Genomic DNA, 14,090 nt, shown 5'->3' with positions numbered 1-14,090 from the left:
ATAAGAAACCTCTGAAACTAAATGGATTTTTTTTCAAAACCACAACCACTATCAGTAACAAACAGGAAGTTCCAACTATTTGACCTACAATTTGCATCACTAATGGTCTCATAATCAATAGATTACATTGCAGGGATTAAAACACTGAACATGTGCAAGTGACTTAAAAAACAAATCGCTGGTTTATAGTTATGGATTTTGTTATACAACACCTATATATTAAATGGCACAGGATGAATTGTGACTCTTTTCCACAAACAAAACAAAAATGCTCAACAATGGTAGCGGACAAACACTTAACATGGGTACATGATATTCCTTTTTCCATTATTTTAACACAGGTATTTTAAATGGGTGAATGACTATATCAAAATAGATGACAAAGGAATGACAGACAAATACTTGATAATATAGTATAGTCCCTTTAATATAATGGAAAGTCCCAAAAATGTTTCATGGATGGGCAGTGAAAACAGACAATGAGCACAAGCTTAGTCAAAGAGATTGGTTTAAAAAAAAAATTAATAAATAAGAAAGATGGATAGAAAGGTTGAGATGGAGTTCCAGAGAGTAAGAACAAGGCAGCTGAAGGCTCTGTCACCAATACAAGGTGAAGGGAATAGGGAAAAATACATTGCATAGCAGGCCATAGTCAGAGGAACAGAAAATTCATGTGGCGATATTGAGCTGGAGACTACAGATAAGCATGGGTCAGAGCCATAGAGGGGTTAAAAAGAGAACTTTGAATATATGTTGGGGGACAGGGGCACCAATATAGGCCAGGTGATAGGCAAGAGAGAATTACTTTGGAATAACATACATACATGGTACATTATAGAGTCTATGGAAGGTAAAGATGGAAGGCCATAAAAGGAAATAATTTGTGCAGTTGAATTTGGAGATAAGAATGGAATGTACAATTGTTTCAGCAGTAAAGGTAGGGGAAGATGCAGGCAATGTTGTGAAAGTGGAAATAAGCAGTGTTGGTAATGGATAGAATGTGGGATTGAACATTCGGGTCAGGGCCAAACAGGAATGGTCTCTGGTCCAGCCCAAGACAGTCACCAGGGAAGGAGATGGAACCAGAAGCAGAGGAGGGCCAATGAGGATAGCTTTGGTCTTAATTTGAGATAGAGGAATTCACAATTGATTTGAGATAGAGGAATTCAACTAAAGAGTTAGAGCACGAAATTGCGTACCGCCCAGCTGCAAGGCGGGACTTCCTGCGCCAGGTGCAGAAGTCCCGCCCACTAGCTAAATTGTGCTTACCTCCCTGAGAGGAAGTGGAGCGCAAAATCTCACGCTCCACTTCCTCTCGGGAGCAAGTCCGGGGTCGCTAACCAACGCAAATTTTCTAGCACTACGTAGAGAGGCGCATAGTACTCGTGGGAACACAGGGACCTCCCTTTTTATTAAAGGGGAGTGCACGCTGCGGACTCTGCATTAGGGAGAAGGGGCCACTGCTGGACTACCAGAGAGTGGGGTGCTGTGGCAGCTGCCCGGCACAGAAGCTGAGTGCTGGGCTGCAAAATCACGGCACAGACCCAGTGATAGGAAAATGACGTGCAGGACCACTTTCATTTTCGCCCGGAGAGAGACCTAAAGCACGGTATGAATCCCGCGAAGCTGTCGCGGGCATCGCCCGTGGCAGCCTCATGGGGCACGACCGAATGTTTGCTACGGGGCGAAAACGGGTCACTGCGCATGGTGATGATGTTGTCATCGCCAGCTCAGTGGCCCGGGACACTACCGGCAGGAGCGGGGCATTACCAGTTAGCACCACTGCTAAACTCCAGCAGAATTTCACGGGAGTCAGTAGTGGTGTCACATCTGGGTGAAAAGTTGTTTGCGCCCCATTAGCACCCTAACGCAGGATGCAAACAACACAACCTTTTCCCTTTAATGTCAGACAACACAGAGGCAGTCAAAAGATTGAAAGAGCTGGTGGGGAAGCAAAGCTTATGGAGAGGCAGAACTAGGCATCATCAGTATACATGGAAAAGCTGGCCTTGTACTTGCAGGTGTTGCTGAGGGGCAACATGTAGATAAAGGATGAAGAGGGAACCAAGGAAAGATCCCTTGGACTGAGATGGGGGAGGAAGAGGAGAAAGAACATCGAGAAAGAGAAGCTAGAGATTGCTGGAGACGCACCAATTTATTTTGGAAAGGCAGGAAAATGGCAATCCCGCTGAGCTGGAGAACAAAAGAGAGATGTTAAGCACTAATAAGCAATTTCTGGGTTATCATTCCGGAACTGATCACCAAAGGAGAGGTCAGGCAATTAAAACAAAGTGATGGAAAGACAATCGTTCTGGGCCATTCTAATGTACCACTTATTATCCAGCTATAGAGGCAATGCCTGATGCAGAGCGCAGTAGACATCAAAGCCAGCTAGAGAAGGGGCAAAAATATATAGAAGAAAGAAGATTGAAGGAAGAAAATTTAGGAAATAAAAATAAATTATATTTCAATTATGAGTTTTTTTTTAAAAAAGGATGAATATTGATACACGTCAATCATGAGGGGACAGGGGCAGTGGGGAAGGTCAGTATGTTTGGTCCTGCCCGTCAGTTATGAAGACTGCACCAGCTGGTTCCAAAAACTGCCCCTTTAGTCTGTGGACAAGATTTTTGTTGGAAGTTTATCAGATTCAACATCCCGTTGGAATACAAAACATGAATAGATGCAAATGTGTGTGTGGAATGAGGTTGCTAGACTTCATCTAACATTAACACTGTAAACCTTCTAGCTGTTTTGATTTTGTCTTCTTCCAAATCATTCCAGTGGAATTTAGGGAGACAAAGCAGCATTGCAGTGACTGATTCTACCAGGTACAAGACTGGATGCACTCTAAGCTCCACTTCTGAAGGCATTCAGACGAATACCTGTAAGAGACTTATCCATGCAAATTCCAAAAGTTGACATTCCTAATCCATTCCTAACAAAACAAACAACTGAATCATAATAGGACAAATATGTAGAATACTTTACAACCACATTCCCTGAAGTTGCAAAGCATCACATTCATGGCAAAAAAACTTAAGTCACTCATGCTCAGTATTTAAACAGGCAGACTCATCAGAATTTGCATCTTAAGATTCGATCCATGTTCCTACCTACTCTAAATACTGTCCAGTTTGTGGGCTGTTTACTTCCTGGAATCTCTGGTCACATCACTATAGCTTCCTCAGTGTGCTGTTTTCCTTAGTTATTATTTATCTTCTGGCACAGTTCTCTGCAGGCCCATTAAAAACTCATGTGGAAAATTCAAGGAAGGAGACACTGTGAAGCATGTAGGCACATGGAGGTCGCTTCATACATTTGTTTGCACTGGAAGGAGGCAGCTCATCATATGGCTGATCATAAGATTCAAGAAACATTTAAAGCAAATCTTCAATCCAGTCAAAACGCTAGATGTCGCAGGAGGAAAAGTTCTGATGAACCAGAAACTCAACTTGGTTGCAACAGCACATGAATTACTTTAAGTTCAATCACTGTTTATGTAGACAAACCTAGAAGCCAATGTGTGCACAGCAAAGTCTCACAAACAGCAAATAAGATAAATGACCAGTTAATCTGTTTTAATTATATTGATTGAAGGAGTAATGTTTAGGAACACCAGGAGACCACTTTTCTTTGAATAGCACCATGGGATCTTTTGTATACACCTGAACATACAGACAGGGCATCAGCTGAACTTTTATTCCAAAAGATGGCACTCGCGAAAGAAGAGAAAGAAAGAGAAGAGAAAAGAGAGAGGAAAGAAAGGAGAAAGAGAGAAACGAGATGAGTATTGCAAATACTTAAGCTTATCAAAGAGTTAAGAGTTATTGAAAGGAAATAAATAATTTACAATGAAAAATTTAAATCCAAATTCCTTGTGGCAGTTTTTGGAATAGAGGAATTATGCAGCTCCACTTCAGATGCAAAGACAAAAATGGCTGCAAATTGAATAAAAGAAAACGAGTGGAGCTGTGGAAGGCAAGAGGTGGCTGTTGCTGGTTAGGCATCGTAAGCAAGTTTTGTGTGAGTATTTTATAAAAAAAATACATTTTTGTATCCAAATAATGGTCTGCATTGTTCAACTCACGAGACAAAAAGAGAATACAATTTTCAGTGTTTTTTCCTTCTTAAAAGAGCATAACAGAATGTGCTTAATTCCATGGATTAAGACCAATTTTTATGATAGATAATTAAGATAATTTAATAGTTGTTTGCATTATTTTAGAAAGTACATCTATGAGGATGATAGGGCAGTAATTAGAAGGGCAACAGATTAGGAAGAACATGAACATGGAGTATTGGTTCACTAGGAGCACGACTATGTGGCATAGGACAGAGGTAAAGTCAGAAGTACAGATTATTAATGGCAGCAGCTAATTACAAGACAGCACCTTAAAGTTGCAATATTTGACAATTACATTTATCCTCCTCTTTCCAAAGCCACTGCAACATGTAGCCTAGCTTACAAAAAGGGCCTCCTCAACAGAGACAGCCTAAACAAAGGGCAACTAGGAATGAATAAAACAGAATGGGAAATCCTACCAACTTTTGTACTAAAACTAGACACAAATTTTAGCCCCAAAATGATTTATTTCTGTTTCTACCTGTTATGTATGTAAACCTCACCAATGTGTAAGACTTGCCACCAGGGGGCACACCTGTGGGAGACCTAAGGGTCACCTGTGCACCCTGGGCAAGCAGGTATAAAAGGTCATCTACCATGCTGCTTCTGCACTCTGGAGTTACAATAAAGAGACCAAGGTCACAACAGTTTGAGCTGAAGATGTATAGTCTTGTGGAGTTATTCTAAATGTAACAATTGGCGACGAGTAATGGATCACGAACATTCACGCAGTTATGGCTGCCATTGGTATTCTTGAGAGATTTGTTGAGGGTGATTATTGGGACGGGTTTGTTGAGTGTCTTGACCAGTATTTCATGGCCAATGAGCTGGAAAAGGAAGAAATTGCGGTCAAGTGCAGGGCGATTCTCCTCCTCGTTTGCAGGTCCACGATATATGGCCTCATCAAAAATCTGCTAGCACCGATGAAACCAACAGAGGAGACATATGAAGAGCTGTGCACGCTGGTTCGGGAACACCTCAAGCCGAAGGAGAGCATCTTGATGGCCAGGTATCGCTTTTATATGCACTACCGCTCCAAGGGCTAGGACGTGGCAAGCTATGTCACAGACCCAAGATGCCTTGTGGGACCGTGCGTATTTTTGGGGGAAGTGTTGCGGGACTTTTCGTGCTTGGAATCGGCCACGAGGTCATTTTTTGCAAGCTGCTGTCTACCGAGTCCCTAGATCTGAGCAAGGCCATCATGATAGCCCAGGCTTTTATGTCCACGAGCGATAACACTAAACAGATATCATTGCAGCATCGGAACTCAACCGCAAGTACTGTGCATAAAATAACGCCTTCAGCAGGCAGAACTGTACATGGAAGGGCCCACACGCCTGCAGAGGCCAGACCTAGGTTGACTCAGAGCCCGCCGTGGGGCGTGAATGAGAATCCATTAGCACCATGTTGGCACTGCGGGGGTAATCATCGAGCCCACCAATGTCGATTCAAGCACGACGTGTGCAAGGGCTGTAGAACAACGGGACACCTCCAGCGAATGTGCAAATGTGCTGCAACTCACCACGTGGCAGAGTCGGCAGAAGATGACTGATCCGGCGTGGACCATGCTGAATGAGCAGGAGAGGCAACTCAAAGAGGAAGTGTATGGGATACACACCTTCACTACCAAAATCCCTCCGATAATGTTAAAAGTTAAACTTTATGGCACTCCAGTCTCCATGGAATGGGACACGGGGGCGAGTCAATCAATTATGAGCCAGAAGGCATTCGAGAGGCTGTGGGGCAACAGAGCACAATGACCCAAGCTGATCCTGATTCAGGCAAAGCTGCGCACCTACACCAAGGAACTGATACCAGTTATTGGTAGTGTGGACATAAGAGTATCCCATGAGGGAGCAGTGCATGATTTACCACTGTGGATTGTTTCAGGTGATGGGCCAACGCTGCTTGGTAGAAGGTGGATGGGGAAGATTCGATGGAACTGGGAAGACCTCTGTGTACCTTCTACGGCGAACAGCGAACGACATCTCCCTTGCTCAAAGGCTGAGCAAGCCCCCACCTTCAGCTGAACCAGGCATCGAAGTGCCGATCCATTTGCAGATCCCCGAAGTACAGGCCGCTCATCACGAGCACGAGGAGGTAAAGATCAACCGAGCAGTGGTACGGGCATGTACCCACCACCCAAAGTCGATGACCTCTTCGCGATGATGGAAGAGGCTCCAAGTCGACCAAGCAGAGTGGGACTCCAGCCGAAACGATCCGAATGTGTTTTCCCGACGCCAGAGGCCAAATCCCTGTGGAGGAACATCGCGGCAGTCAGCATCATGGACACGGACGAGAGTGCATCCAGACCACGGGTCAAGAGTGCGTCCAGACCATGGGATGTTGCCGCAACAAAACAGAGGCACGTGTTGCCCAGCAAGGAAGACGACTGGGTTTGGGGCAAAGGTAAAGGAGTGGCCGCTGAGAAGACCAGGAACCCACTACGTTCCAATAAGTTGTTTGCACTATATAACCCATGTGAGCGCCCATTCGTGGCAAATTATATATTATCATATAGGGTCGGGGGTACCTTACAGCAAGCCAAAGTAGCGGGCGAACCCCAACCAGTTGTATATGTATCTGACAAAGTACTTGTAGTAAGTGATGTGTTATCACATGGGGTCGGGCGTGTTGTATAGCAAGCCAAAGTAGCGGGCGAACCCCAACGGGTTGTACATGTATTCAATAAGTTACCCAAGGCAGTAGCCTGCATTCACGGGACAAAAGAGACGTACCAAATAGTGTCCCAATATTTGCTTGAGTCAGACAAGCTGCCAATCTCACAGTTTTTGGAGAGCAGAGGCATCATTATCAATGCTTTGTCTCGAATAGGTCTAGCACTGTCTGTGCACTGTAACATGATCCACCACGGGCCAAGCACTGAGAACGGCACTGATGCCCTCAGTTGGCCACCACCGGGGTGGAAACTGCGCAGCCAGCAGACCTGCTCGTTGTTATGGAAATGCTAGAAAGCGAGGGGTCAACCGTAACCGCTCCCCAGTTTAGGACCTGGAGCAGCCAGGATCCTGCTAACGGTGAACCGCTAGACGGGATGTTGCAGCTTATCCGTCGCAAAGACGTAATGCTCATCCCATCAAATTGGCCCCTACTGCAAAGAAAGGCAGGAAGGCTACACACAGTTGGTGTTCCTGGGCCTCCATACCATGGCCCAGGATCCACAGGGACCACGCGGCCTCCCACCACTACTGAAAGTCTCAAGGTCATATCTGCCACCCTTGGCTTGCTGGACCTTAGGGTCAGCGACAATAGTCCGGAGCGGGCAGCCCAAATCAGAAAACCGAGCACCACACGTATCACGGTAGACTCTCCACAGACCTGGCTATCCCCGGTGCTACGCAGTCACCAGACAGAATCACTCAGAACCGGGCCTTCCTTATGCTATCAGCAGAGAATGCATCATGATCGTACGGCTCCTCCACACAAAATCAGAATAAATGAAGTAGACCATGATCATGGCCCCAGATGGGCTGCTAGCACTGTATTGCCAAAGAGGGGAATGGAGTGTTTGTGATGAAAATGGAGTGTTTGTTGTGAAACCATGTAATGGGCAAACGCAGAAAGCATGTGGACCAGACCAAACTGTGAACTACAGATAACCAGGAACTACTGTGAAAGGACCTGGCCTCCAGAGACCCACTAACACAATCGACCTCGCCGTCAACCACGAAGATGAACCCACCATGCCCGTTAGTCCGATCAGACCAGCCGCGCGGCAGTGCAGCAATGATCTGACCAACTCACCCATGCCAGGACTTCAACTCAGGCGATCGACCCGGGAACGCAGAGCGCCAGATCGCCTCAACCTGTAAATAACTTGTACATAAGACTTTGGGGGGGGAGTTGGGGGTGGCGGATGATGTTATGTATGTAAACCTCACCAATGTGTAAGACTTGCCACCAGGGGGCACAGCTGTGGGAGACCCAAGGGTCACCTGTGCACCCTGGGCAAGCAGGTAAAAAGGTAATCTACCATGCTGCTTCGGCACTCTGGAGTCACAATAAAGAGACCAACGTCACAACAGTTTGAGCTGAAGATGTACAGTCTTGTGGAGCAATTCTAAACGTAACACTGCCATGCCCAATAAAAAAAGTTTTGCCTTTTAAATACTGTGAATCAGCCCAAATTCAATCTATTTTACCATTTAAAAAAAAAACTTAACACCCCCCCAACCCCCGCCAAAATCACATAACCCCCCAGTCACAAGACTGTACAAATAACAGTTTTAAACTTCGACCACATGGAGGCATACTACCTTCACAAAAATGTATTCAGCAAACATTGCTTGCTATGGGAGGAGCCATGCACTAATCTTACCACCATGAGGTCTCACACAAATGACAGAGATACAATTTTGTGCTTGTAGGTCAATGGGTCATGTATTTGAAAACAAATGAAACTAGGTTCACCAAATATGGTTTCATGAAATCAATACTCCTTTACGTCGGGTGCCAAGAGCTGAGCTGGAGTAGGATCCAGCACCAACCAATTTTCCTTAACACTTTGAAGGGAAATTCCCATTGGTTTTTGGGTGGAGGTTAGAAACCCACTGTCTGAGAAATCATAGTCCCAAATCCAGATCATTCCACTACAGGGCTCAACCTCACAGAGCCTCAACATGTCATGCCAAAAATATTTTGAACGTATTTTACCCAAATTTAAAGCTTCTTCAAAACACACAAAACATCAGCAGTCATGGAGCTGTCTACACCAGTCAAGCAGTTGCCCAACTGGTTGTTTTAAATTTCAATGCATGGATACACGCTTTGAAAGGATGGGAGTGTGGAATCAAAATGAGATAACATGGCCATTAAAAGCCTTTAGAATACTGTAGTAGAATTATTAACTTATTTCTATAACCATATACACTGGCTTAAAAAAATATGGGATGGGGTTTTATGGTGCATTAGAACACGGTCATCGCATCTCAAACTTGGATTCAAATGCAGTCTACACCTAGGAAGTAGTGCTCTTAATTCTTTTCACATCCTACATAACTATTTTACTTAAAAAAAGAGCATTTAAGTTTTGCCAAAGTACATACCATCAGTTTTCCTCTCTGGGCCCCCACTGGGTACCCAATAGGTGCAGCAGACCAGAGGTGCACTTGTGCTGCAGGCTGGCCCCGCCAGCAGCATAGCTGTAGGTCCGACAACAGATCTCTGCCCCCATTTCCTTCTTGCTGCTTCTGGGAACTGAACATTCCCCAGGCCCAAAGAGGAAAATCTGTCTTCATATCTCCAGAAGCACCAAAGTGACAGACGCTTAAAATTCAGTAATCTTGCTGCAAGAGACTATGAGACTAAATGCAGTCAGATAGGGAATGCTGCATGACAGCACTTATTCCTAATTTTATCAACTTAATAAGAACATAAATTAAAATAAATTATATATAAACAAAAAGTAAAAGACCCCGGACTAGTGCATTCTTCCTTTAGGTACCAAAGGACATTGATTCATTGATCCACTGCCCTAAACCTCATCAAGAGGACATTACTTTGAAAACTAACTGATCTTTAATACACTCAGTAGACAAACTGTAGAATACTCACGACATGATGCCTGACAGACGGAACATCTCAGCTGTCAGGTAGCAGAGGTAACTGAACAAGAAGACAAACAGTGGCTCAATTATACGAACATTCTGAGTAAAACGGGTGGTGAAAGCTGCAACAAATCCATAAATAATCCCCACTATTATGCCGCCAATGCCCACCACAAAAAACTGGGCAATTCCAGCAAAGATGTCCACAGTTTGAATAGTGTGCATCTGGCAGAAGGACTTGAATAAGTGGTACAGAGCCTGAAAGGAACAAAAGAACAACAGATTAATAACATAAAATAGTTGACTGAGACAGCTGGACTGTTTTAAGGATGATAAAGAATTAGTATGGACACGCGATAGCAGGGACCCAAGAGAACCATGATCAAATCAAACCAACAGTAAACATGAATATATTAATAAACTGTCTAATGCCTATATTATGGGCTTTAAAAAAAGAAAGTAATTTGGAATTTCATGATTGGAAAGAATTATACGTAGAATCAAAGTAGGTTAAATTGGGCAACAGTATGTCTGTTTCCCCCACCCCCCCCCATTATTATTCATCAAATAGTATAGCATAAAACAAGGCCATTCGGCCCATCGAGTCTGCGCTGGTTCTTTCGAAGAGCAATCCAGTTATCCCACTCCCCCGCTCTTTCCCCATATCCCTGCATTTTTTTCTTCTTCAAAATATTTTTCTAACCCTTTTGAAGGCTGCTGTCGAATCTGTATCCACCACGCTGTCAGGCAGTGCATTCCAAACCCTAAACACTCGTTCTTTAAAAAGGTTTTCCCTCATGTCACCTCTGTTTATTTTGCCAGTCACTTTAAATCTGTGCCCTCTGGTTATTGACTCTTATGCCATTGGAAACAGTTTCTCTTTATTTGTTCTATCTAAACCTTTCATGATTTTAAACACCTCTATCAAATCTCCTCTTAGCCTTCTCTGCTCAGAGAACAACCCTAGTTTCTCCAGTCTATTCAGGTAACTGTAATCCCTCATCCCTGGAACCATTCTAGTAAATCTCTTCTGGACCTTCTCCAAAGCCAGAACGGTACACAATACTCCAGCTGGGGCCGAACTAGTGTTGTATATAGCTTTAGCATAACTTCTTGGTCTTTGTACTCTTATGCCTCTATTTGTAAAGCCCAGGATCCCATATGCTTTATTAACTACTATGCTAACCTGTCCAACCACCTTCAAAGATTTGTGCACAAGCACCCCAGGTCTCTCCTTGCACCGCTTTGTACCATTTTGCATGTATTGTCTCTCCTCATTCTTCCTACCAAAATGTATGACCTCATACTTTTCTGCGTTGAAAACTGAACCACGACAAACTCCACTGTATACCATCCTCAAGTCCAAAGAAAGAGTCAAGTCAGTCAGTCAGTCACCACAACTCTGTTTTTTTTCCCCCAAGTCAATTTTGCTACATCCCCTTTTATCCCATGGGCTTCAATTTTGCCAACAAGCCTAATATGTTGTACTTTATCAAACACCTTTTGAAAGTCAATATACACCAACATCCACAGCACTGCCCTCATCCAACCTCTCTGTTACCTTATCAAAAAACTCAATCAAGGTAGTCGAACACAATTTGCTCTTAACAAATCCTTGCTGACTCTCCTTTATGAGTCCATGCTTAACCAAGTTGCTGCTACATTTCTCTCGGATTATTTTTTCTAAAAGCTTCCCCACCACCGACATTAAACTGACTGGTCTGTAATTGCCAATTTATCCTTTTCCCATTTTTTTGAACAAGGGTGTTACATTTGTAATCCTCCAGTCGTTTGGTACCACCCCTATATCGAAGGAGGATTGGAAAACTGTGGCCAGCGCCTCCACAATTTCTAGCCTTACTTCCTTCAGCAACCTAGGATGCATCCCATCTGGATCAAGTGACTTTCCCTTCATTTGGCTGACCATCTGACAACTCAACAGCCTCTCCTCAGCCTATTGCTGGCAGACACCCTTTTCTCAGTTATTGCTCAGCCAGCCTACAAGCCTTGCCCCATTTTTAACCTTACTTCTCCAAAGTCCTCAAATGTCATTTTCACCCAACTCCATGCCCACCTCTCCCTGCTCACATCCCTTCAGGCAATTTTCCACGGTACTAAGATCACCCTGATAAAGTCACTAGCAATAAATTACTTGCATTTATATAGCGCCTTTCACAACCTCAGGACATTCCAAACACATTACGGCTAATAAAATACTTATGAAGTGCAGTTGCTATTGTAATGTAGGAAATATGAGCCAATTTAGGCACAGCAAGATCCTATCTTGCTTCAGCCCACCGGTCACTTAGTTCCTCCTGCCAGATTAGGGCAAGAGTCCTTTCTCCTACGTGGTAATGAGGGCTGGTAATTAAAATGGCCCGAGCCTCGTGAAGGCACTATGATGGATAGTTCCCTTCTGCCTCAGCCCCTGCAAAGACACTCTCACCCAGTGTTAAAATCAAGGCTGTAGTGTACAAGAGACATGGGGGCAGAAATTGCCCCTTCCCTTAAGGCCTGTTAACACCGGCCACGCTGTAGAGTGGAGTGGCCGCTGATAGCCCAATTGCCCTTCCGAGGTTTCCCGGTGGTGCTCCAATCCCACCCCTACTACTCTGCTACTGTCCATTCGTGTTAAGTGTGTCATTACCGTGCGCACCACCGATCTACTCCCACCAGCACACCCCCGCCCCTTCCCCCCCACCCTGCTGGACGCCAAAATTCCACTCTGAAAATCTTCAGCCCGTCCGGTGGTGCCAAAACAAGCTGTTCCCCGGTGGTCCAGTGAGGCTGTGACCTTCTGCATTGGCGGTGCGACTTCCCTTAAAAGGGGAGGATGCACTGCCGCCATGTTTTTTTTTTGTCGGCCGACTACCATGTCGACCTGACAATTATGTCCCCGGGTTCGGCCAGGCCGCCAACAGGCAGCCTGGTACCCCCTCTTCGGTGCCAGGTCTCTGGCCCGGCCGAAACCCTCCCTGGTGGCACAGTGGACCGAAGTTTTAAAATCGCGAAGCCTCTCCCCTTTAATGCGGTGCCATGATGACATCACCGAGATGGTCACTCTGCACCACCCTCAACTTCCGCCACTCAGGTGTTGCCACCGCCCCGTATCCGCCCCTCAAGTGTACTCACTGTCCCCATTAAAAGTGACCTGGATCCAACCACCGTGACTATGTTTATCTCGTCTAATATTTCACACTTCTCCTCCCTCATTGCAAAGTCTGCATCACCCCTCTCTTTTGTGAAAGCAGATGCAAAGCATTCATTAAGAATCATACCCACGTCTTCTGCCTTAATCATCTCTAATAGGCCCTACTCTTTCTCTAGTTAACCTCTTGCTCTTAAATGTATTTATAAAACATCTTTGGGTTTCCCCTGATTTTACTCGCTAACATTCTTTCATGCTTTCTCTTTGCTTTCCTGATATCTTTTTTAATTGCACCCTGCACTTTTTATACTCCTCTGGAGTTTCTGCAGTATGTCCCTTGATATCCAGGGGGCTCTAGATTTGTTAGCACAAACCTTTTTCTTTAAGGGAACATACTTGCTCTGAACCCTCAGGATCTCCCCCTTGAATGCCTCCCACTGCTCTGACACTGATTTACCATGAAGCAGCCATTCCAGTCCACTTTGGCCAAATCCCTCAGCTCAGCAAAATTGGCTTTACCCCAATCGAAAACTTTTTTTTCCTGGTCCACCTTTGTTCTTTTCCATAACTAAATCTCACTAGCACCAAAATGCTCTTCCACCAATATCCCCTCCACCTGCCCTTCTTCATTCCCCAAAACCAAGTCCAGAACCGCCCCCTCCCTTGCTGGGTTTGTTACGTACTGGCTAAAGAAGTTCTCTTGAATGCATTTTAAGAATTCTGCACCCTCTGTACCATTCACACTTCTTTTTTTCCAGTTAATATTAGGGTAGTTGAAATCCCCCACTATTACAGCTCTATACTTTTTGCACTTCGCAGCAATTTGCTCACATATTTGTTCTTCTATCTCCCTCTGTCTGTTTGGGGGGGTAAGGTACACTCCCAATAGTGTGATTGCCCCTTTTTTGTTCTTCAATTTGACCCATATGGCCTCGTTTGATGACCCCTCTAACATATCATCCCTTCTCATAGCTGTAATTGTTTCTTTAATGAATACTGCAACCCCCCCTCCTTTTTTACCCCCCTCTCTATCCCATCTGAAAACCCTGAAACCAGGAATGTCGAGCTGCTATACCTGCCCTTCTTTCAGCCATGTCTCCATAATAACTATAATATCGTACTCCCAAATGTCTACCTGTGCTCTTAGCTCATCTGCCTTATTCCATATACTCCTTGCATTGAAATATATACTATTTAGTGATGCCAAACTCCCTTCTCGTCTATTTTCCAGTCCTTGTTTCCTTTTTGT

The 14,090-nt window shown here is 44.6% G+C and overlaps 1 protein-coding gene across 1 annotated transcript in view; it reads right to left on the bottom strand.

Moving 5' to 3' along the window:
* Nucleotides 1-14,090, bottom strand: part of LOC139275100 (sodium/hydrogen exchanger 2-like) — a 116,627-nt gene that overhangs the window by 61,293 nt on the left and 41,244 nt on the right. Inside the window, exon 3 of the mRNA XM_070892097.1 lies at nucleotides 9,701-9,951. Within this exon, the coding sequence (XP_070748198.1) occupies nucleotides 9,701-9,951 (251 nt within the window). The remainder of the gene's footprint in view (nucleotides 1-9,700; nucleotides 9,952-14,090) is intronic.

Source organism: Pristiophorus japonicus, chromosome 10 (assembly GCF_044704955.1).
Source record: "Pristiophorus japonicus isolate sPriJap1 chromosome 10, sPriJap1.hap1, whole genome shotgun sequence".
Classification (NCBI taxonomy): Eukaryota; Metazoa; Chordata; class Chondrichthyes; family Pristiophoridae; genus Pristiophorus; species Pristiophorus japonicus.
The sequence above is the reverse complement of the archived record's forward strand: the minus strand, read 5'-3'. Positions and strand labels throughout refer to the sequence as shown.